The sequence below is a fragment of the Larus michahellis genome, chromosome 14 (genome assembly GCF_964199755.1).
Source record: "Larus michahellis chromosome 14, bLarMic1.1, whole genome shotgun sequence".
In the NCBI taxonomy this organism is placed as follows: domain Eukaryota; kingdom Metazoa; phylum Chordata; class Aves; order Charadriiformes; family Laridae; genus Larus; species Larus michahellis.
The window spans coordinates 486,286-508,470 of NC_133909.1; the positions used below are offsets into that span (position 1 = coordinate 486,286).

Below are 22,185 nucleotides of genomic sequence, written 5' to 3' on the forward strand. Positions count from 1 at the left end.
TGTCTTTGCGCCTCTCACAGGGCTGATGTTTTTGTGCTCAGGAGACACACCACACTCTTTCTTGCCCAAGCTGTTTAAGGTCAGAGAATTCATTATCAGTGCAGGCGGGGGAAGATGTGAAGCAGCCCTGCAGAAAAAGACTTGGGTGTACTGGTGGGTGAAAAGCCGGACACGAGCCAACATTGTGCACTCGCAGCCCAGAAGGCCAATCGCATCCTGGGCTGCATCAGAAGAACCATGACCAGCAGATCCAGAGGGGTGATTCTCCCCCTCTACTCTGCTCTCGTGAGACCTCACCTGGAGTACTGCGTGCAGCTCTGGAGCCCTCAGCACAAGAAGGACATGGACCTGTTGGAGTGGGTCCAGAGGAGGCCATGAAGATGATCAAAGGGCTGGAGCCCCTCTGCTGTGAGGACAGGCTGCGAGAGTTGGGGTTGTTGAGCCTGGAGAAGGCTCCAGGGAGACCTTATAGTGGCCTTCTGGCACCTGAAGGGGGCCTACAGGAAAGCTGGGGAGGGGCTGTTTGCAAGGGCATGTAGCGATAGGACGACGGGCAATGGTTTTAAATGAGAGCAGGGCAGGTTTAGGTCAGACATCAGGGAGAAGTTCTTTCCACTGAGGGTGGGGAGACACTGGCCCAGGCTGACCAGGGAGGTGGTGGAGGCCCCACCCCTGGAGACATTCAAGGCCAGGCTTGATGAGGCTCTGAGCAACCTGATCTAGTTAAAGATGTCCCTGCTGACTGCAGGGGGCTTGGACTAGATGACCTTTAAAGGTCCCTTCCAAACCAACACTTTCTATGATTCTAACTCTGTTGTCCACATGTGGCAGCAGCTCTAGTGGAGTTGCATCTATTTTAAACCTCCTCTTAGAGATGTTCCTTTATGCCTGTTATGGACCCATGCTTTTCCCAAGATTAGTTACCTTTGCATCAGCACTTCTCAGGTCACAAGCAGCCTGACTCCAGAAATAGCGTGTCAATGCAAAATGACTCCTGCCCTCCAGTTAAGGCAGCAAATCACAAAGTGAGGAGAAATTAGTTTTCCTTACCCCTCCCATTAATATTCCACCCTGATTCTAAGAAGTCTCCAATCCTGCTTTCCGGGATGGCTGGTGGCGAGCCCAGGTCAGCCCGGTGCAACCTGTGGGACTTCTCTCCATTTCCCCCATTGCAGCGTGAAGCAGATAATCGTACCAAGTTGTTGTCATTTAAGGAACCCTCAAAGTTGTCTTCACCAGCTGATCGTTTAGGAACAAATTCTCAAGCCATAACTTCTTACAGGTAAGAGATGAGCCCCAACATTTTCAAGTGCTTCAAGTGCATCATGATTCTTACACAGTCAGGCCAGGTTGTGCCTTATGGATGGTCATTGTCATATTGTCCAAGGGTAACAGGGAATTTAGGCATCCAAATATGGTCCCCAAAGTTGTTGTCGTATTTGCTAGTCAGTCAGCAGGTTGAAAAACGTACCCATGGAGCTAGAAATACTTCTCCACGCTTTTACTGAGCCACAGTTGCACTACACTGACCTTGGAATTAAGCTTTTGGGGGTTGGTTGTCTGTTTATTTGTTTAAGGAAATGTGTGCTTTAGTAAAAACAAAATGCTTTTGCTTCCTCTCAAGGTGTTCAAAGGTTTTGTCTGGAAAAGAAAGAATCCCACCTATTTCTTGGGAGCATAATGTGGGAAGGGAGAGAGGTGGTTTCCCTTCTTCGGTGCCCAGATATCGCTGGCGCCGATGCAGCTTTCACAGCTTCACACATAAAGATGCTGTCCCTCAAGAGCATCACTTACAGTGATACAGGAGTCAACACAGGGTGTCACCTTTTCCTTAAATACATTTAGCTGTTGCCTAGCAAAGGACTTCCATGTTTAGTTATAACACGGCAGGATTTCTTGGGTGCATTCCTCAGCATGCTTGGGAGAATGAAGACCTCCTAATCCTGAATGCTGTTGCTGCAAACACACCGTGCCCTTTAGCAGCACACGATGCACCAGTGTCCAGTGCTGCCGCCGTGGCTGTTCTGTATTTTAAGTACTGTTTCTTGCCTTGCAGGAGACAGGCTGTCACTTATTTAAAACTTTAGACCAGCAGACATCGTGTAGGTGACTTGTTTCTTCTCTATCCATCCCGGATGCAGTTAGTATCTCCATTCCAACTCTTCCATTTCTGCAAGTGGTAGGACACTGTTTGGCATTATCACCTATGCTTTTTTCTTCCATAAATTGCTAGAGTTTGTGATTTCGTTAAAGGTATGTTGTCCCCAGAGTTCTTCCCACTTGAGGTCTTATCTTACATGATGAAAACTAGTTCCTTTAGCTTTTTGTATTTATACATAACTCCACATTATTCGTTGTCACAAATACTTACTATAGTCCTATTTAAATATTTCTGTACTGAAAAACACTATACAGTACTACAGCAGTTCCAAGCTTGTTCTGGTGGTTCTTCATGTTACATTCTTTGGGTTTTATCTGATAGGGAGTTCTCTTGTTCACTCTTACTTCTACCAATCTGTTCACCCATCTCCATTTCGTTTACGACAGGAGCATTCTGTCTTAATATTGACTATTCTATCTGTAACTAATTCTACCTAACTATCTATCTCCAAATACCTTTTTTGTTTTGTTTTAGAAGTTATTTTTAATCATTTTTTATATAAAAAAGGTCTGCCTGATTGTTAATTTTGCCCGCCCTCTAGAGTTCATGGCTTTCACGTGCCTTGTTCAAAGGAAGCATAAGTGCCTCCATGAGGACATCTGGATGCCTTTTGGGCTCAAGATTTTTTTTATTGGGTAACCAGCCTCTAAATCCAACTTGCCAAAGTGAGAATGAGACCAGCAAAAAGAACCTCATTTGCACACATTTACGAAGAGGAATCCCCAAGGCAGAAACATTTTTGCTGTGCCAGGACAGACAAGGTAATTATCCTGCCTTTGTCTTGACCCTCTCCTCTTGCCAGTATGGGAATTAAATTAGTGGTATTCCCTATTAAGTGTTGTAATAGGAGACAGTGGGAAAATACTGGACATGGGATAATAAAAGCTCAACTGCTATGCAAGGGTTAAAGTGAAATAAAATGTTTCATTTGAAAATGCCAAAACTTAAGTAGCTGCAGAATTGCATTATTACAACCAAAACCACTGTTTCTGTTGTGTTAGCAAAGGAATCTAAGGTCTTTATTCTCTAGACATTGACATGGTTACAAAGATTCGTTGCAGAAGAAAGTGAGTGAGAGGTTCACATTTTGTGCAGCCCCCAGGTCACTTTGTTGCCTCAGGACATCCTCACTCTTCCTCTCCTATCTTCTTGCTGTGAAACTCCCGACTCTTCACTCGGAGCTTGTTGACCTGCGACTCTGCAATGTCAGCCCGCTCCTCGGCTTCCTCCAGCTCGTGCTGGATCTTGCGGAACTTGGAGAGGTTGACATTGGAGAGCTCCTCCTGTGCGGGGAGAGGGAGTCGGTGGTGAGGAGCCCAGGGCAGGGGTTTCGCTCCTCCTGCGCCTCCTCCCTGGGGGGATGCCTGGGCCTCCATCCCCCACCCCCCACTACTTACACATAAGCCTCGCACAGACCTCCTCACCCTCCCTTCTTCAGGACCCCACCGGGACAAGCTTCACCAGTACTGTGTCTCTCTTGAGGAGCTATTTTGTCAATCACAGTTGTCATTTGTGTACTTAGTCTCCCATTTGTTTGGTGCTCAGAAATGAGGGGGGTTTATCTGGATGAACAAGACCCTAAAACCCTTAAATGTTGATCACTGGCATTTTCTAGGTTTCTGATAATCATCTCCTTAGTCCCTGTGTGACACTCACAGAAAGCAATACTTGCCTATTCTTCAAGCAATACTTACAGCCTCCTCAGCTTGTCTCTTGTAGGATTTCACCTTCATTTGCAGCTTGTCCACCAGATCCTGGAGCCTCAGAATATTCTTCCGGTCTTCCTCAGACTAGAGGCATTGGCAAGCAGGAAAGAGAGTGAATAATTGGTTTCTGCACACCACAAAATAACATTTCCCCTTGGAGTTCATGTGAAAAGCTATAGCTTCCTGGGATGAGTCTGTGTCAGCCAAAGGAGGCCTCCTGCCGTACCTGGTAGGTCAGCTCCTTCACCCTCCTCTCGTACTTGCGCACCCCCTTCACGGCTTCAGCGCTGCGCTTCTGCTCAGCATCAACCTCCCCTTCCAGCTCCCGCACCTGCAATGAGAAGCCCATCTTTGGAGCTTCCCTGGTATCTCTCCAAGGCACATGCTCACTCCTGCACAAATAAAAGCCCTACGCACTCTGGCCTCCAGCTTCTGGATTTGCTTCTTGCCTCCTTTCAGTGCCAACTGCTCAGCCTCATCCAGACGAAGCTGCAGGTCCTTCACCGTCTGGTCCAGGTTCTTCTTCATCCTCTCCAGGTGGGCGCTGGTGTCCTGCTCCTTCTTCAGCTCTTCTGCCATCATGGCTGCCTGATGAGAGCAAAGAGGCAAAGCCGTTTTTGGGGCTGGAGACATTCTCGGGGAGAATACATCCACCATCAGCAGCAGGGAAAGGATCTCCCGACTCACATCTGTGATGGCCTTCTTGGCCTTCTCTTCAGCATTGCGGGCTTCCTGGATCGTATCCTCCATTTCACCCTGGATTTGGGCAATGTCTGTTTCCAGCTTCTTCTTGGTGTTGATCAAGCTGGTGTTCTGTTGAACAACAACAAATATCGTCCAGTTGGCTCCCAAACAGAACACTTATTTCAGAAATTTACTGTTTAAATTTAAAGTGATCATCTAGATATCCAATAACAGCATCCTTCTTGCAATGATGCATCTTGTCAGGTCATACAGAGGTGGATAGCAGAGACTTCTTAGCATTTTAAGAAGCACTTCTGACTCCTGTGAATGCAATCCTAGTCGTTTAGCTACAAACCACTTCTTTGTACAAGTGTAATGATTCTGGCTCCTGGATAACCTTTTCATTGCAAGAGATGATTTAAGAATTTACACAGATGAAAAATTTGGAAAGGGAAAAAAAAGGCCCTTGAGATTTTGAATCTCGTGAATCTAACCTGAGTGTGGAGGAGCTGAACTCTCTCACTTGCATCCATCAGTTCCTGCTCAGCCACTTTCCTGGAGCGCTCTGTCTGCTCCAGGGCTGCCCGTAGCTCCTCAATTTCAGCCTGCAGCAGGTTTGCTCTGCGCTCCACCATGGCCACCTGCTCCTTCAGGTCCTCCTGTGTCCTGAGAGCGTCATCCAAGTGTATCTGGGTATCCTGGTAAGAGAGACAAGACAGATTGTGACGTGTATTTTTCCTAATTTCCTGTTTTCTCACCAATATAGTGCTGATAGAACTGTAGAACAGGAAATTTTTTAGCTGCATCAGAAAGCAGTCAGCACCTGTTCCGCTGTGCTATACCTTTAGTACCGCCTGTGTGTTTCTCAGGTTCTTTTGTGCCTCTGCTGCCACGCGGTTGGCATGGCTCAGCTGGATCTCCATTTCGTTCAGGTCTCCCTCCATCTTCTTCTTCAGCCGCAGGGCTTCATTCCTGCTCCTGATCTCAGCGTCCAGGGTGCTCTGCATGGACTCCACAATTCTGAGGTGGTTTCTCTTCAGCTGGTCGATCTCCTCATCTTTCTCTGCTATCTTCCTGTCAATCTCAGACTTCACCTGGTTGAGCTCAAGCTGGAGGCGCAGGATCTTCCCCTCTTCGTGTTCTAGGGAGGCCTGCACAAGTGCACACAAACATTTGTAACATCGATGGAGCTACTGCTTGCTTTCTAGTTAATTAGAGCATGCTTCAGAAAACCTCAGCTGGCTGCACTCCCCAGCCAGAAGAGGGTAGGACCAAGCAGTTTTTAGCCAATGTTTCCCCATTGCCCCTATTTTTAGTGCAGAGACCAGTGATTACGGGCATGTACCTCAGCTTCCTCCAGAGCAGCCTGGATTTCAGATTTCTCCTGCTCAATCTGCTTCTTGACTTTCTCCAGCTCATGAATTGCCTTTCCACCCTCAGCAATCTGCTCCGTGAGGTCGGAAATCTCCTCTGCAAGGAAGGGTGAAACGTGCAATGGTCAGGCACAGCGCTGAATGGGAAGGGCCCTGGTGATAAGCATCTTCTTGTCACTGCAGGGCCAGACCCGTTCAGTGTGGCTGAAAGACAAGCTTGTGAGAAAGTCCTGCCAGGAGCCGAGGAACGGGGACTTACGCTGCAAGTTCTTGTTCTCACGCTTCAGCGTTTCCAGGTGGTCCAAGGACTCCTCATAGGCATTCTTCATCTTAAACAGCTCTGTGCTGAGAGAGCGAGACTCCTTCTGGGAGGCTTCCAGCTCAGCCTGCGTTTCCTCATACTTCTGCTTCCACTCTGCCAGGATCTGAAGAGAAACGGGGCGTGAGTATGGCTGTGGCAATCAGGAGGGGATGCTCTGCCCAGAAGCCCCAGGCCTGGAGCCCAAAACACCTTGTCAAAGTTCTTCTGCTTCTTATCCAGCGCTGCGCAGGCAGCATTCGATCGCTCCACGTCAATCATCAGGTCCTCCACTTCATTCTGCAGCCTCTGCTTTGTCTTTTCCAGGGAGGCACATTTGGCATTGACGGCTTCAACGTGTTCCTCAGCATCCTGCAGGCGCTGTGCCAGCTTCTTCCTGAGGGGTGGTAAGCATAGCTCATGGTTTGAGTGCAAACGGTAGGCTGTGATGTATGACTGATGAGCTTTTCATAACAGGGCATTTTGCCACTTCATTGAGTACGTGTCCTATGCACAGACAGTCCTCTCCCAGCCAGTAATTGTTTTCCCAGCTCTGCTTCCCAGGTTTAAAGAACCAGTGTAGCTTCTGTATCTACTATCTACAGGTTATCTGTATCATTCTCTGGGTCAGGGAATATTTTCATCTCCATTTCCTAAACAACAGCCTTTAAAGGATATACTTTACCTCAGGCTTTACCGGGCCCCAAAGCACAGATTTAACTTTCTATGACAATATTGCAGTTGTGTCTTCAAATTTTCCTTCTTAATCTACCCCTTTTTTGCTTCCCACCTTTCCCCACGTACTTGGCCTCCTCCAGCTCCTCCGTGCGCTGAATGGCGTCCGTCTCGTATTTGGTTCTCCACTGGGCCACTTCACTGTTGGCCTTGGACAGGGCACGCTGCAGCTCCCCCTTGGCCTCCTGCTCCTCCTCATATTGTTCCCGCAGCAAGTCACAGTCGTGGCGAGCAGACTGCAAGGCGTGGGCCAGGGCACTCTTGGCCTGGGTAGAGAGTAGGATTGGGGCAAGAATGGTAAAGATCCTGGGAAATATCTTCCGATGAATTAATTTAACACAGAGCACAGAGCTGCTGGGAGGGTGTAGGTGTTTGCAATGGAGGAGAGAGGTAAGCCTGGAGGAAACAATCCACTAATAACACTCCCCGAGAAATTAAAATCTTCTCCCAGTATGGCTTGTGCTAAGCAGACCCTGTCCCCAGTAGGCAGTGTGGAGTTAAAAGTGCTTTCAGTGGCCAGCTGTAGGAAAAGTCATCACCTTTATCTCTTCCTCTAAGTGCCTTTTGAGTTCCTCAATCTGTTGGGTGAAAGCCTGCTTGCCTCTTGACAGCTGAGAAATCAGAGCATCTTTCTCCTCCACCTGCCGCGAATATTCACCTGGGAAAGCACACAGAAAGGAAGTATTTTCATTGTCATTCTTGACCCAAACCAACTCTTTTAGGATGCTCTCCCATTCCTCAGCACAAAGGAGGCTCTCGCACCTGATTCTGTCTGCAGACGAGCTCTTTGAGCACTGAGGTCATTGATCATGCGCTGATGCTCTTCTTCTTTTGTCTTAATCTCACTTAGCTGGTCTTCCAGTGTGCGGCACATCTTCTCCAGATTTGCCTGCGGAGATCACAGAGAACAAAAGAAGATTAGTTTCTGGACTCCTCCTTCTCTCCAGCAGCACAAATCTCACCAGAATAGTGTGAACAGACATACACGCTCTCTTCAGCTCATTGGCGTTAGAGGGTTAGAAACACAGTTCCAAAGAGAGGCAGAGAGTTATACTGGCACCTGACTATATTTTAAAAAGATATGCTGCAACACTATTTATTTTCAAGTTGATTTCAGTATATTTTTCAGTACCTTGGCTTTGGAGACAGACTCCATGTTACTGGCCAAGTCATCAATCTCCATCTTCAGCTCACTCTTCTCCTTCTCCAGCTTCTGCTTCACTCGCTGCAGGTTGTCAATCTGCTCCCCAAGCTCAGCTGTGCTGTCCGCGTGCTTCTTCCGCAGGGCGGCAGCCGTGGCCTCATGCTGCAGCGTGGCCTCTTCGAGGTCACGACGCATCTTCTGAAACTCTGCCTCACGCTTCTTGTTCATCTCAATCTGAGCTGTGGTAGCCCCTCCTGCTTCTTCCAGGCGCTCACTGATCTCCTCGAGCTCCCTTGAGAGGTCAGCCCGATGCTTCTCTGCTTTTGCCCGAGAGGTTCGCTCTGCCTCAATTTCCTCCTCCAGTTCCTCAATACGCGCCTGGGGAACATTAGGCAGCCTTCACACCCATGCCCTCCTCCTTCCTCACCGGGGACCCAGTGAAAGAGGGGAAGGAACAGACACTTGCCTGCAGCTCCTTGATCTTCTTCTGCAATTGCATGCCCAGGGCTTGCTCATCCTCGATTTTGCTCTGGATCTGGCTGATTTCAAAGTCTTTCCTTTGGACAAAGCAAACCATGTTAGAGCTCAAAGGAAGAAGACAAGTGCACCAGCCCAGCGCTCAGGTGCTCCACAGCCACACTTACTTCTTCAGTTTCTCATCCAGCTGCTGCTTATCATTTTCCAAATCCATTATGCTGTCATGGGCCAGCTTCAGGTCTCCTTCGAGTTTCCTCTTGGCTCTCTCAAGGTCCATGCGCAGTTTCTTCTCTTGCTCCAGGGACCCTTCCAGCTAAACACAACACCACCATCAGTGTTCCACCAGCCAGGTCTAACTCCATACCTGTTCTGTTCTTGCTGTCTGCCTGTGTGCTTACATCGTCCACTTGCTGCTCCAGCTTGGTCTTGGCTTTGGTCAGCGTATTGACTTTGTCCTCTTCTGCCTGCAGGTCATCCAGTGTCTGCTGATGGGCCTCTTGGAGGGCTTTCTTCTCTTTTGTCAGCTTCACAATGGTCTCGTCCAGGGTTGCCATCTCCTCTGTGAGGTTTTTCACCTACAAATATGAGGAACTGTCAAAATTTGGTAGAAAACGTGTCTGCTGGTGCAGTGACATTTTTATTTTGCAGTATTTTGCCACGTATTTCATTTATTCTTTGGATGCTCAGACAATACCCAGCTCAAAATTTTTCAAAGCCAATATTTTTTATGGTAGTAAGCTCTTACTCTTAGACTAGTGATGTCTCGGCCCTTTCTGTGACTCCCTATGCATGTACCTTGTTTTCTGTGGCATGTTTTTCCTTCTCAACCTTGGCTAGTGTTAATTCAAGGTCATCAATATCTTTTTTCAGCTCTGAACATTCATCCTCCAGTTTTCTCTTCTTGGCAGTCAGCTCAGCATTAATTTCTTCTTCATCCTCAGCCCTTTCTGTCACCTCCTTTACTTTGGCTTCCAGCTGGATTTTGGTTTTGATGAGCTGATCACACCTCTCCTCAGCATCAGCCAAAGCATCAGCTTCCTGGTGGGAAAATACAGGACAGGTTATTTAATGATGAAGGACCAGATGTGCGTCAGATCAACATTTGGGATTACTTTTTGGGAAAAGATTAGTGTGCAATTATATTACGAATCACAAATTTAGAGTAAGTTTTTAATAATTTTTATATTTTTCTGTCCTCAACATCAGATACTGTAGCTAGCTCCATTACATTTCACATTGTTTATTTCAGGTATGTCACAGGGTTACTTGGATTTAATTAATGTTACCTTTTTCTCCCTTAGAAGGTGATTGTATTTTATAATGTGGAAAGTAATTTATGTGGAAGTAGTGAGAATTTTAAATAATTCCACCATTAAGAAAATATTTGAAACACTCATTAGTAGTTTTATACCTAGCCAATACAGTCAGTGGACACTAGAACAAAATTCTTCTTTCCCTGAAATGGGCACTTCAACTACAGAGTATTGCCAAAATGTTGCCCAAGTTTCCGAGAGGTCAAATGGCATTGGAGACAAACATACAAAGCTAGGACTTCGTGTTCTAGGATGTAATGGGCATCTGCATCTTCTAGGAGCAGTAGCTACAGGAACTCAGACGAGATATGCCATAAGAAATGTCACTAGGCTCTTTATTTTGTCTACAGAATTAAGGCAGAGTAGTTGGCCAACTGAATCACTGTCTCAACTCTACTAAATACACTACAGTAACTACAATGAGGCTTTGTCGTGAACGCAAATGGAGATATCTACCTGTGGGCATTAAGACTACATAGTCATTCCTTAGCTTAAACTCTATTTTGTAATAGTGAGATTGAGAGGGGAAAGAATGAGACCTGAATTTTACCTTTAGTTACATCGTATTCAGCTTAAAATATTTTGTAAGGCAGTTTAGCTTGCAATTTGAGCGTTCCATAGTATGAAAGAAGAGTTCAATCTTAATTACTAATTTTCCCTCTATAAAAAATAAAATAATGTTACTCACGGCCTGCACTTGGAGCTGCAGATCGTTTTTCTCCTGCACCAGTTTCACCATTTTCTCCTCCAGCTCCTTCCTCTTTGCCTCAGACTTTGCAAGCTCTTCCTTGGTTTTCTCAAATTCTTCCTTCATGTTGGCCATCTCCTTCTCCGATTCTGCGCTTTTCAGCAAGGGCTTGATCTTGAAGAAGAGCTTCATCCAGGGCCAGTGCTTGACATTCATGAATGCACGAATGTTGTACTGGATGCAGAAGATGGACTCCCTGAAGCATAATTCAAATATACATTGAATATTTTCAATATGACAAGTGTCAACACTTTCCCCCAAGTACAGTGACGTTAACTGAAGATGAGGAATGTCTACCTCCTCTCCACCATTCTCTGGTACTCCACTCTCATCAGGAAGCCCCTGCACCTGGCCTGTGTGCGGGTGATGAGCTGTGCCAGCTTCTCATCCCTCATCTCCTCCAGGAGTCCCAGCAGCCCAGCTTTGAAGAACACCTTGAGAAAGGGAACGTTGCAGCACATCACACTCAGGTAGAGCAAAGCACAGGCACACAGGGCCTGACAGTGGGTCAAGGAGGGTTTGTACCTTGGTGTGACCAAATTTGTACTGGGTGTGGTCCACATCGATGGACCCAAGAAGCTTCTCAGAAGCCTTCTTGCTATCAATGAACTGTCCCTCTGGGATAGCACTGGCATTAAGCACCTTGTATCTGTGAAAAGAGAAGGAGGAAGACAAGGCTGTTTTTTCCCAATCAACACACACCAGCTACTGAAACCCACCAGCTCATATATAGCTATTTTTGACAACAGATTCCAGCCTGAATGAACCTATATGAATGAACCAACATTGCTTTTAATGATGCTGAGAAGTGCAGTGCTCTTACCTCTGTTTGAAGTCAGCATAGAGAACTCTGCTGGGGAAACCTTTCCTGCAAATTCTGATGCCTTCTAGCACGCCATTACACCGCAGCTGGTGAAGTACCAGTTCATGCTCCATGGCACCTAGAAAATCAGAGCGTAAATGAATACCACGGTTTCCAATGCAGAGAGGAATGGATGTATACAAGTTCTCTTTTTGCTTGAGCGTCTTACCAGGTGTTTTTGTTTCATTTGGGATGATGCAACGGACAAAATGGGGGTGAGTGCTCCGTAGATTGGTCATCAGCTTGTTTAAGTTCTCCTATGGGATCATGTATAGCAGCATAGATTAAAGAAATGTACCTCTTTGTACTCTGTAACTAGATGCCAGGGAACTAAGACAATGACTATTATGATGAAGAAGCTTTCAAATTCAAAATTTAATTTTAATCAAACCTTCTATATACTTAACCATTCTCATAAAAAGAAAGTTTCAGATAACGCACTTTAGTGTAGAGGAAATAAAGCACCACTGTATAAAAATTTTTACGCAAGTTTTTATAAGATTAATACTTATGTTACATCCTGGATTCAGAAGAATACTTTTCACAATGAGTGTAGGTGAGCTTTTAAAAGAAAATCAGGAAGTCAGCTGAAGACCGCTTGAAAGAAATCACAAATGTGAACAGATAATTAATAGGAAAAGGCAGTGAGTAACTTCTGCTCTCTTCATACTTATTATTGTTTCATCATAAAACCAATGTCCGGAGAAGAACAGGAGTTTAGATAGCTCAGGTATGAAACCATGTTCATGTCACTTTACAGATAATGAAATTCATACTTTACCCGGAAAAGAGCTGAGACTGTCTGGAAAGAAGAACCCTTCTTCTTCCCACCCTTCTTGCCACCACCAGCGCCACCACCACTAGCCTCTTCAAGAACAAAAAGAGATTTTTAATATTATTTTTTTGTTGCTTCTTAACATATCATAAATGTTGGAAAAAAAGAATTTTGGAAAACTAACCTGTTTCTGCTCCACCATAGCTGGCAAAGAGTAAGGCCAGTGTCTTCACGGATGATTTCTGGTACAACCCAATGACAGTTTCATTCAGGGGGTCCTTGTTCTTCTCAAGCCAGCCAGTGATGTTGTAGTCTACTGTGCCAGCGTAGTGCACCAGGGAGAAGTGGGCCTCAGCCTTGCCTTTGGCAGGCTTGGGCTTCTGGAAGTTGCTGGACTTGCCCAGGTGCTGGTCGTAGAGCTTGTTCTTGAAAGAGGTGTCAGTTGCCTTGGGGAACATGCACTCCTCTTCCAGGATGGAGAAGATGCCCATGGGCTGGAAGACAGTACAATAAAGAAGAGAGAATATCTATAGAATAATATGATAACAACTTGATCTTAAAAGGACTATAGTAAAAGACAGGAAGCTGAGGAATAAAACAATACCCTTGCCATGAAGAAAATTTCTTTCTAGAAAGTGAGTTTAAAAGATTCACCTGCTTGACCCACACTTTGGCACAGAGATTCAGGAATGTTTTTTATGCCAAAACACATGTTAAAAAATCAGGAGGAGAAAGACTATATTTTAAACTACTAAAACTGAATGCATGAAAGTAACGATGGAAGCAACACTTTTTTTGAATAGCATTCAACCATTTCAATTTAACATAACGAGTTCCTGAAAATACAAGACATAAAAATTTACTTTCTCAATGAGTTCAATGCAGGCAGCCAGGTCCATCCCAAAGTCAATGAATGTCCATTCAATCCCTTCCTTCTTGTACTCCTCCTGCTCCAGCACGAACATGTGGTGATTGAAGAACTGTTGCAGTTTCTCATTGGTGAAGTTGATGCACAGCTGCTCCAGGCTGTTGAACTGCCCAGTGGAAAAAAACAACAACAACCACCCATTGTCAACATGCACAGTTTTTAATCATTTAAAAGTCTCCCCAGTTAAAACACAACTGTATTATCAGGACCATAGCATAGCAGGACCTATATGCATCTCCCCAAAGAAATACCAACATAGTGAAAATGGAAATTTTTTCCAGAGCAGATATTTCCAGTGAATCTCCTAAAATTCATAAGGTAATTTGGCATGTTTTTATTCAGCCAAAAAGATGAGTGTATGTTGTGGTCTCCAATTTTTAACCACTTGATATCTCTGACTAAACATTTACCTATTCATTCCTTGGCCTTTTAAACAATTTACACATCTTTAAACTGTTATATATTTGTCAATGTATCTCCAAATCCTAGTTCTACTCTACAACTTCTTATATAAAATTAATGTAATTATGTCAGTTTTTAAAAAAGCATTAATATTAAATTCAAACTGTTAAAATATTGCAACATATAAAATTCTATTTGCTACTTCTACACAAACAATGTAATTCTGTTCTTGTCCTGATGAAACTTTTGAGGATTTTGCTCTGTGCTACAAAAGAAAATGAAGGATACTTTTTTTTTTCCAGAAAATTGCAAATGAGTAGCATGTTAAACCTTCAGAAGAATATTATTTGGAAGTCCTCTGATACAGCAATCTCCTCCTACAAGAGCTGTTCTCTAACCTAGAATCCTTACATCAAAGATCTCAAAGCCAGCAATGTCCAGGACACCAATGAAGTACTGTCTGGGCTGCTTCGTATCCAGCTGTTGGTTGATGCGAACAACCATCCACAGGAACATCTTCTCATAGACAGCCTTTGCCAGGGCACCCACTGAATTGTTCACCTAACATAAAGAAGAATGCAGTAGAAGGAAAGCAATAACTGGAGCAAAACATAAGTGATGCAAGACAGAGATTCCCAGTCACCACTGGTTGTTACCTGCTGCACGGTTTGACCCTTGGTCACATATTCATTTCCAACCTTGACTCGTGGGTAGCAGAGGGCCTTGAGCAGGTCTGCTGAGTTCAGACCCATCAGGTAGGCGGCTTTGTCAGCAACTAAGTAGAAGAACAAGGAGAGAGAAAAATTAAGACTAACAAGACATGCAGCATTTCGAGCGATGAACCCTTTCCAAAGCAACTGCAGTATTGAATGTCCTTGAGATCAAATTCTGCTTCCTGGATCCGAGAGGAAGCATTACAGTCACTGAAAAAAAAAAAAAAATCATCTCTGTTTTGAAAACTTTTCAGAGCAGTACATCTAAATGGTATTTATTCATTCTGTGAAGATCTTCAAAGGTCTTCACAGAATCCTCTAGAAACAACATATTTATTAAAAATTCATCCTGAATCTGAAATTCATCACTTTAGTCCAAAGCTAATTGGTATCTATAAGCCAGATCACAAAGCACCAAAGTGTTAGCAGGTTGGCCACCTGAGTGTAATTCAAAATGTACACTTGGGCTACCTGTATTCTTTGGCAGCAGCTATAAACATAAAAGGGAGCGCATTCCAAAATTAGAGGTAACAATTAAGTAGTGCCTCTTTTTGAAGACTTCTTATAGTCATACCAGAAAGGCAGACATATTCATTCATTCAGGATCAAAACCTAAAAATTCTGTCCTGAAGCTGGCCATCTGAGAATGTTCTTCGGAAGAAGTAGATAGGGCTTAGTAATTTTAAACCATTGATGTATTATATAACATTTAAGTGATTAAGTAGTGATCTCTAAGTCAGTTCTTCCAAATCATTGTGTACCTATGCCTCACTTAGACTGGTGTTCAAATAATACTACTATGTATTGGCAGTAATGGGTTTGAATCTCCAAAGGAGAAGAAAGAAATCGAAGAAAAATTCCCTTTTAGCTGGGCAAAATTTCTAAAAAACCATATGATTTATGAAGGAGGTTTTTAACACTGAATTTAATGTCTCTATTTCCTTTAAAAGAAGCAACCAGAAATATATTTTCTGAAAAATATTTCTCCTCTCAGTTGGTCTTTAATATAAGCACACTGAGTAGGCTGTGCTATCCAGAACTGTGGTAGCCCAGGGGATAATTATGGACACATGGGCAATATATACTACAAAAAAAGATTAGGTAGTAATTGAAAAAAGGGTGTATCTTGGATGGTGGTTTCATACCTATATACTAGTTCCACGTAAATACTTTTTACACATTTCCATTGTTTTCTTTGTCCACCTTCCAAATGCTTAATTATTATTGCCACTTCTGTGTTTAATAGGTCAACCACAGACTTTGCTAATACCTTCTGTGCCATCGGGCTCTGCCTGCTCCTCTCGTTGCTTCTGCTTGAACTTCAGGTTCCCGTAGTGCATGACAGCCCCTGTCAGCTTGTAGATGGCGGTCTTTTCATCAGCAGTGAAGCCCAGGATATCAATGGCACTCTGCAAAAAATAGGACCAATAGAAGCTTTGTCTTGGAGAGATGACAATAGGTACAACATTACAACATTTTTAATTGTTACTTACATCTGTAGCCATCAACTCCTCCTGGTCATTAATGCTGGCAACAGTGATCTCACCTTGACTCACAAATTGGTAGTCATAGGGGTTAGTGGTAATGAGGAGCATGTCTGAAAGTAAGAAGAGGGGACATGCAGTCTTAGTTTAGTCAAGCAAGTAATAATGTGAGCTGATATTCAGCAATCTTCCTCCAAGTTAGTCATTCCTCCTACCTATTAGCTCTGGCTTCTTGTTGGACATGATCTGATAAAATATGTGGTAGCTTCTTTCTGCTTTGAGCTGGAAAGTGACTCTGGACTTCTCCAGCAGATCTGGAGGGAAACTTTAATTAGAGCAAGAAGAAACAGCAAAAAAGAAAGTAGGGAGATGATGGGAAGAGAATGAGGGAAGGCAGGATAGATGGCTGAGTGAAAAGGTGTTGTATAGATACATGGGTGAATGGATGGATTGTGAACAGTTCAGGACGGTGTCTTACATGTTTCAATATCAGCAGAAGCTAGTTTTCCTGTGGCTCCAAAGTGAATTCTGATGAATTTGCCCTTTAATGGAATAAAAGATTAGCATTATATTATATGTCATAAGATTAGCATTATAAAAATAAACCTGAAATGAAGAGTTTTGCCATCTCAACCACTGGGCACAAGATTTCTATTTAGACACATTTTCTTAAGAATCAGCCATAATTCCAACATTAATGTAAAGTCATCTTTTACATTTTTGACAATGAAAATAATCAACAGTGGCACAGCTGTATACTTTATGTATACTGAATGCACAAGTGGGAGGGACTCTTCCAACTGTATTTTGCATACAGAGAGAAATGATTGAGAAATACCCATTTAACTAGTTCAGCTGCTTAAATCTGTCTTGCTGTCAAAAAAGCCATTTCGCTTCTGATTATTTAAAGTTGGCATAAAGTAAACATATTATTCCAGTAGAAACTTTCTCTCCCCTCAACCCTCCCTGTTTTTTGTGCTCTTTCTTCCTCACTTTCTTTCTTCCTCTCTCCTTCTTTCATCCTTCTTTTTCTTTCTTTATCTTTCCTTTTCTCTCTCTCTTTCCCATCTTTCCAAACCTCCCTCCCTTTCTTCCTGGCATTCTGTCTCTCTGTCTTTTTGGAAATCAACAGAAATATAAGTAAAAATAAATTAAACTATTGTTTAACACTGCAACACATTATAGAAGAAAGACCATGTGATCTGTTATTTTAATTCACATCTCAATCCAAAGCAGAATTAATTTTTTTCATAGAATACCTATTTTTGAAATCTGGAGAACTACCTTTAGGGTAAGTGGCAAAGTCATGATAAAACAGTTTAGTCTTACTCTTGAAAAAATGATGGTTCTATAACAGAAAAGATTGACGGCCACACACTCCTGTTTACTATTTTTTAGGAATCGTTTGGTTAAACAACTTACAAAGCGTGAGGAGTTGTCGTTCCTCACGGTCTTGGCATTTCCAAAGGCCTCCAGCAGTGGGTTGGCGCTGATGATTTGATCCTCAAGCGTTCCCTGCAGGACAATAATTATTGATGGTTATCCTTTCCAAAAATCATGTCAGAAACAGAGGAAAGCATTGATTCAAGCCAGTGACTATTAATTCACCTGCATTTTGCCTGACTGCTGCTCCTCCTTCTTCTTATCCCCACTCGCTGCAATTGTTGCAAAGTACTGGATGACACGCTTTGTGTTCACAGTCTTCCCTGCACCGGATTCTCCGCTGTCAAACCAAAGAGAGATGCAGAGAGCATGCGGTCAGGCAGGAGGTCCCCTGGCACCGGGCAGCCCCGCAGGGACCCGAGCAGGGATGTACATACGTGATCAGGATCGACTGGTTCTCGCGATCTGTGAAAGAGGCAGAAATACAGTACTTAATGAACAACACGGAAAGAATGAAACTTAGTCAGGTAAGTTTAAAGTTATAAATTCCATATTGTCAGCTTGACTTAAATTAACAAACAAACAAACAAACAAACCTTCACAGCACCTGAGAGAGTGCAGGGACGTCTTTTATTTAAAATAGTAGAAACAATGGTGAGAAGATTGTAAAACTACGATAGCACGTATGCATCATAACAATGAAAGCTTTGAAAAAGTCTCCTCATATTACTAAAACAGAGTATCGCTTCAGAGAATTTCATGGTACAATCCCTCTGAGACAGATAGAGCCACTCACCTGTCAGCATGAACTGATAGGCGTTGTCAGAGATGGAGAAGATGTGTGGAGGGGCCTCCTGGCGCTTCTTGCCTCGGTAGGCCAACACCACCTCCGGGTTGTACACCGGCAGCCACTTGTAGGGGTTGACAGTGACGCAGAAGAGACCCGAGTAGGTCTGCGAGGAAGGGAGACGGCACGTTGGCTTCCACTTAGCCTGGCAGAGCGGTTCCTCCTAGCTACCCAAAGGCAGAGTGCTGCTGGTACTTACGTAGATCATCCAGGCTGCATAACGCTCTTTGAGGTTGTACAGCACAGCGGGTTCATGGAGGTGGGTCATCATGGCCATGTCCTCAATTTTATCATACTTGGGAGGGTTCATGGAGAAGATTTGATCTTCCTTCACAGTCAGGGTCTGTCAGAGGAAGAAAGAGATGCGTGACTGTCAGCTAAGAGCCCAGAATGGGAATCAAATGGTGACCTTCGGCCTTGGCTTTACCCACCTCTCCACCTTCAGTCTTGACGGTGACCTTCCCTGTTTCTCTGCTCTGGATTGTCCCTTTCACAAACGATTCCTTAGGATGCACCACAAAGACAGATGTCTTGGCATCAAATGGCTTGTTCTGGGCCTCAATTCTCTCCTTTTCTGACTTTCGGAGGTAAGGAGCCGCCTCTCCAAAGACGGCCATCTCAGAGTCTGATGACATGGCTGCAGTTTATGGAGGGCCTCTTCAGCAGAGAACACTGTGGAAGAGCAGATATGTTGCTCATATGTGTCAAAAAGTAAGCACTTGTTAGTTGAAGAAAATATGTGAAAATATAGATACTATGTTAATACTATTCATAGCTTTTTTGGAAGTAATTGTGTATTATATCAGTGGGATTCAACACTTATAGAAAATGTGAAAATTATATTTTGGGAGATAGTTTAACTTAGGTTCCACTGCACTGAAACTGCATTTGAAATTATCCATAGTCACTTAATAGTCAAATATTTTGACACTGTACTATGGAGTTAAGAACCTCAAAATTCCATACAGCTGCTTAGGTACTCTTTTAAAATTCACTTGACATTATTATAATGCAGTTTCTTCCCAAGTGATACTAATTCAGAAAGATCAGAAGGCTTGTAGACGACCGTTGAGTGGCATACAGAAGACTCGAGCATCTTAATGGCTCAGTTTCAATCCATAAAACACTTGTATCATTGTATTAATTTTATAGAATTATTTGCTAATTTTAGTGAGTTCTTGAATCCAGGCACAAATGGCTACAATGCTTGTCAAGAGAGAAGTAATACTGTTCCAGAGCACACTAACATAGCTCCATTTCTATTACTTTCTTTTGCTTTTTTAAAATTAACATACTTTTTAGGGGAAAGAAAAGTTAAACACAAAGATTCAAAGCTCAAGTCAGGAATTTAAAAAATAAGAAATTTTACAGCCAGTATTAATTTCTCTGAAAAACTACTATTTTAATTTTTTTTTCCCCAGAAAAAAAACAGTGGGTAGCTTAGGAAGACATTTAGTTATTTCTATCCTGTATAGACACAGGTACCTAAAATTTACACAGCCTTTAGTATTGTGTTTTATTTGTACTAAAATGAGACAGTAACATGATAATTCTTTATTTGTCCCTGTAGGAACAGGTGGTGGCTTACAGAGGAGGAGGGCTGCAGCTTCGAGAGAACAGGCAGAGCAATAAAGGGAACAAACGGCAAAGTTGGGTTTTACAGAGATGACAAGCAGAGAGTAGTTCATATTACAGCTCTCTCTACACTTCTTTAGTGATTTCGTGGCAAATTTTGGATAAAATAGTACATTAATTCACATGCTCTGAGACAAAGTGTTGAATTTCACACTTTTTCCTACTGTGCTCATCTCGGTCCAGTTCTACTGCTGCGACAGCAGAAATGGGAAGGAGCACACCTTGATCCCTGTTAGGTCAGTTGAACAGAAATGAAGAATTTCCCCATCAGGATTTTCTGCTCTGTCATCAGTGGTCAGAGACTTCAAACACAGCCACTTAAAGATTGGACCACATAATCTTTTGAGGTCCCTTACAATCTGGGCTGTTCTATGATTCTGTGATTTACTTGAAAACCTTAACAGCCTTGGCACCCCACCATTCTCTGCTGCAATCACACTGGGTTTGAAAATATAGGGTGAAACAGAGACCATTCACTCAGATATACAGAGATCTCACACCAAAGGATCTTTCTCTGCCCTCTAAGAATTAATAAATGAGGTTCTTACCTCTATTGACACCAGATGGGTGGCTTGCAGGCTGGCAGCTGGTAAGTACTGTAAAACAGAAATGGCAACTCCCTACTTGCTGCTGCACAGAAATCCAGAGTGAGAATGTGCAGGTGCCTTGAAAGCAGATTTAAAACCTGAGCTGAGAAATTGCCCTCCTGGAAAAGAGCGCTGGAGGCAGCAGGAATGTTGTGGCACATAAGGGCACCATCCCCTTCCTGTGAGCCTGCGGACCCCACACACTTACCTTGAAGCTTCCCGTGGAGACAGGGCAGACTTGTCGCAGGGACATTTTATATGATCTAGTCTGCAGATGCTACAGATGCCTACTCTTTCTTCGGTCAAAAAATTTTTGGCAAACCTTCTTTGGCAAAGCATTGTCTGGCAAACTGAACTAAGGGCATAATTGTCATTTGACATGACTAGATATAATTAGAAAATTTTGATGTCTTACTGACTATATGAATACATCTCCTATAAATAATGTGACAAGGGTGTTAAGGAGGGAATCTGGACTAGTCAAGGCACTTAGAGAACTTGGATGCAGGACTTATGGATTCTATTGCTGGCTTTCCCACCGACTCACTGTATGACCCAGGCTTGGATTGCTTGGTATGTCTGCGCTGCGGCTATCCCAGCTGTACAATGGGGATGACAACATTTGTCTTCCCCATGTGATGGTGTGAAGCTTGTAAGAAATCCTAAGACCAATACATTAAGCAGGTCACTAAGAGGGAAATGAGTATTACTAAAAGCATTTTGCGGTTTTGATGGTAAAATTCTGAAAGTAGGGGAGTAATCTGAGTCCTTCAGTGTGATAGTGCTGATACCTGAGTGTCAGAGATGTGGTGAGATAACTGGCCAGGAGACAAAGATTTTGTCACAGCAATAGGAGGCTGTGGTCTAGCTGAACTACTGGGTTGGTGTCTCAGGGAGACATGTGAGGCCACTTTTGATGTATGAAGAAGAGCATACATAAGCTCATGCACATGTACCCATCTGTACACTTGAAATTGCAAAAAGGCATGAGATTCTCCAAGAAGTGTTGTTATAAACATGTGCATGATATAATTCTAAGGGAGATGTCATAAAGGCATGTTGTGATTTCTGCTATATAAGGTCAGTGCAGCTGAATAACAGATCCTTGTTTCTTTTCTGATTTAATTAATCAGAAAGTACCCATATTGGCACCTCAGGAAAGTACCTCAGTTCTTTCTTATGTCTTTTTTCCAAGTCTGACCTGTTGACCTGTACCGTAAGTAAAGCAAAACGCTAAGGTAAAGATTTGGGCCTGTAGAAATCTATGCCATTTGAATGTTCATACCCCTTGTCAACAAGGGGTGGTTACAGGTCATTACAGAGTCTATACATCATCCAAGCTTTTTTCTATCCGTGAACAAATTTCTGCTCCTGCAGAATTCCAGAGACCTTCCACCATCCCAGAGCTCAGCTTGTGTATCCAGAATGCAACTTAGGTAAAGGGACTTTCAGTCCTCAGTTTATCCATCAATACACAGCACTTCTTTCCAATTCCTCTAACATAAACAAACCACAGTCTCGGCTAAATCCTGTCTCCCGTATGCATGCTCCCATTGTCAAATTCACAAACTGAGAAAAAAGCAAAGACCCCTTCAGCCTTTCCCTACCCACAACTCCCAGAAAGTAATACCTTTCATACTTACACATTCATACAGTTCATACAGCAAAAGCTCTCAATATGGTGCTGCCTATATCAAAGCATTAGAGGGTTTAGGCAGTCCTGATACTCTGAGAAAGGGGAATTTGCTGACAGTCCTGGAGAATGACTCATCTAGTTTTAGGGAACGGGCACTGTCACTTGAGGCTCTTTAAATGCTGTCAGATCTAAACACACTCTTCTCCTGATTATTGGCATTTTGGTTAATGTCCTGGTTCCGGTGGGGATAGGGTTAATTTTTCCTGGTATTCCATGCCAGTTCCAATAATGACA

At 43.4% G+C, this 22,185-nt stretch overlaps 1 protein-coding gene across 2 annotated transcripts; it reads right to left on the reverse strand.

Annotated features, from left to right (window-relative positions):
- Positions 1 to 1,488: 1,488 nt before the first annotated feature.
- On the reverse strand, positions 1,489 to 20,484 carry LOC141751358 (myosin heavy chain, skeletal muscle, adult-like). Of its 2 annotated transcripts, none has more exons than XM_074607972.1 (40): positions 20,464 to 20,484; positions 20,217 to 20,264; positions 18,465 to 18,705; positions 18,233 to 18,376; positions 17,983 to 18,139; positions 17,624 to 17,651; positions 17,412 to 17,526; positions 17,226 to 17,318; positions 16,282 to 16,345; positions 16,019 to 16,117; positions 15,813 to 15,916; positions 15,590 to 15,728; positions 14,263 to 14,381; positions 14,018 to 14,167; positions 13,140 to 13,310; positions 12,461 to 12,770; positions 12,283 to 12,368; positions 11,671 to 11,758; positions 11,463 to 11,580; positions 11,165 to 11,288; positions 10,937 to 11,073; positions 10,580 to 10,835; positions 9,374 to 9,616; positions 8,977 to 9,153; positions 8,746 to 8,891; positions 8,568 to 8,658; positions 8,090 to 8,479; positions 7,720 to 7,846; positions 7,497 to 7,615; positions 7,027 to 7,223; positions 6,436 to 6,619; positions 6,184 to 6,349; positions 5,897 to 6,021; positions 5,394 to 5,702; positions 5,046 to 5,249; positions 4,555 to 4,680; positions 4,285 to 4,455; positions 4,094 to 4,198; positions 3,856 to 3,951; positions 1,489 to 3,444 (listed from the first exon to the last, which is right to left on the reverse strand). In XM_074607972.1, the coding sequence occupies exons 3-40, from the start codon at positions 18,666 to 18,668 to the stop codon at positions 3,289 to 3,291; spliced, it is 5,838 nt and encodes a 1,945-aa protein (XP_074464073.1). In that variant the 5' UTR covers positions 18,669 to 18,705; positions 20,217 to 20,264; positions 20,464 to 20,484; the 3' UTR covers positions 1,489 to 3,288. The 2 variants fall into 2 exon arrangements, with proteins under 2 accessions (XP_074464073.1, XP_074464074.1); XM_074607973.1 differs by having other exon boundaries at positions 20,217 to 20,333.
- Between the last annotated feature and the right edge of the window lie 1,701 nt (positions 20,485 to 22,185).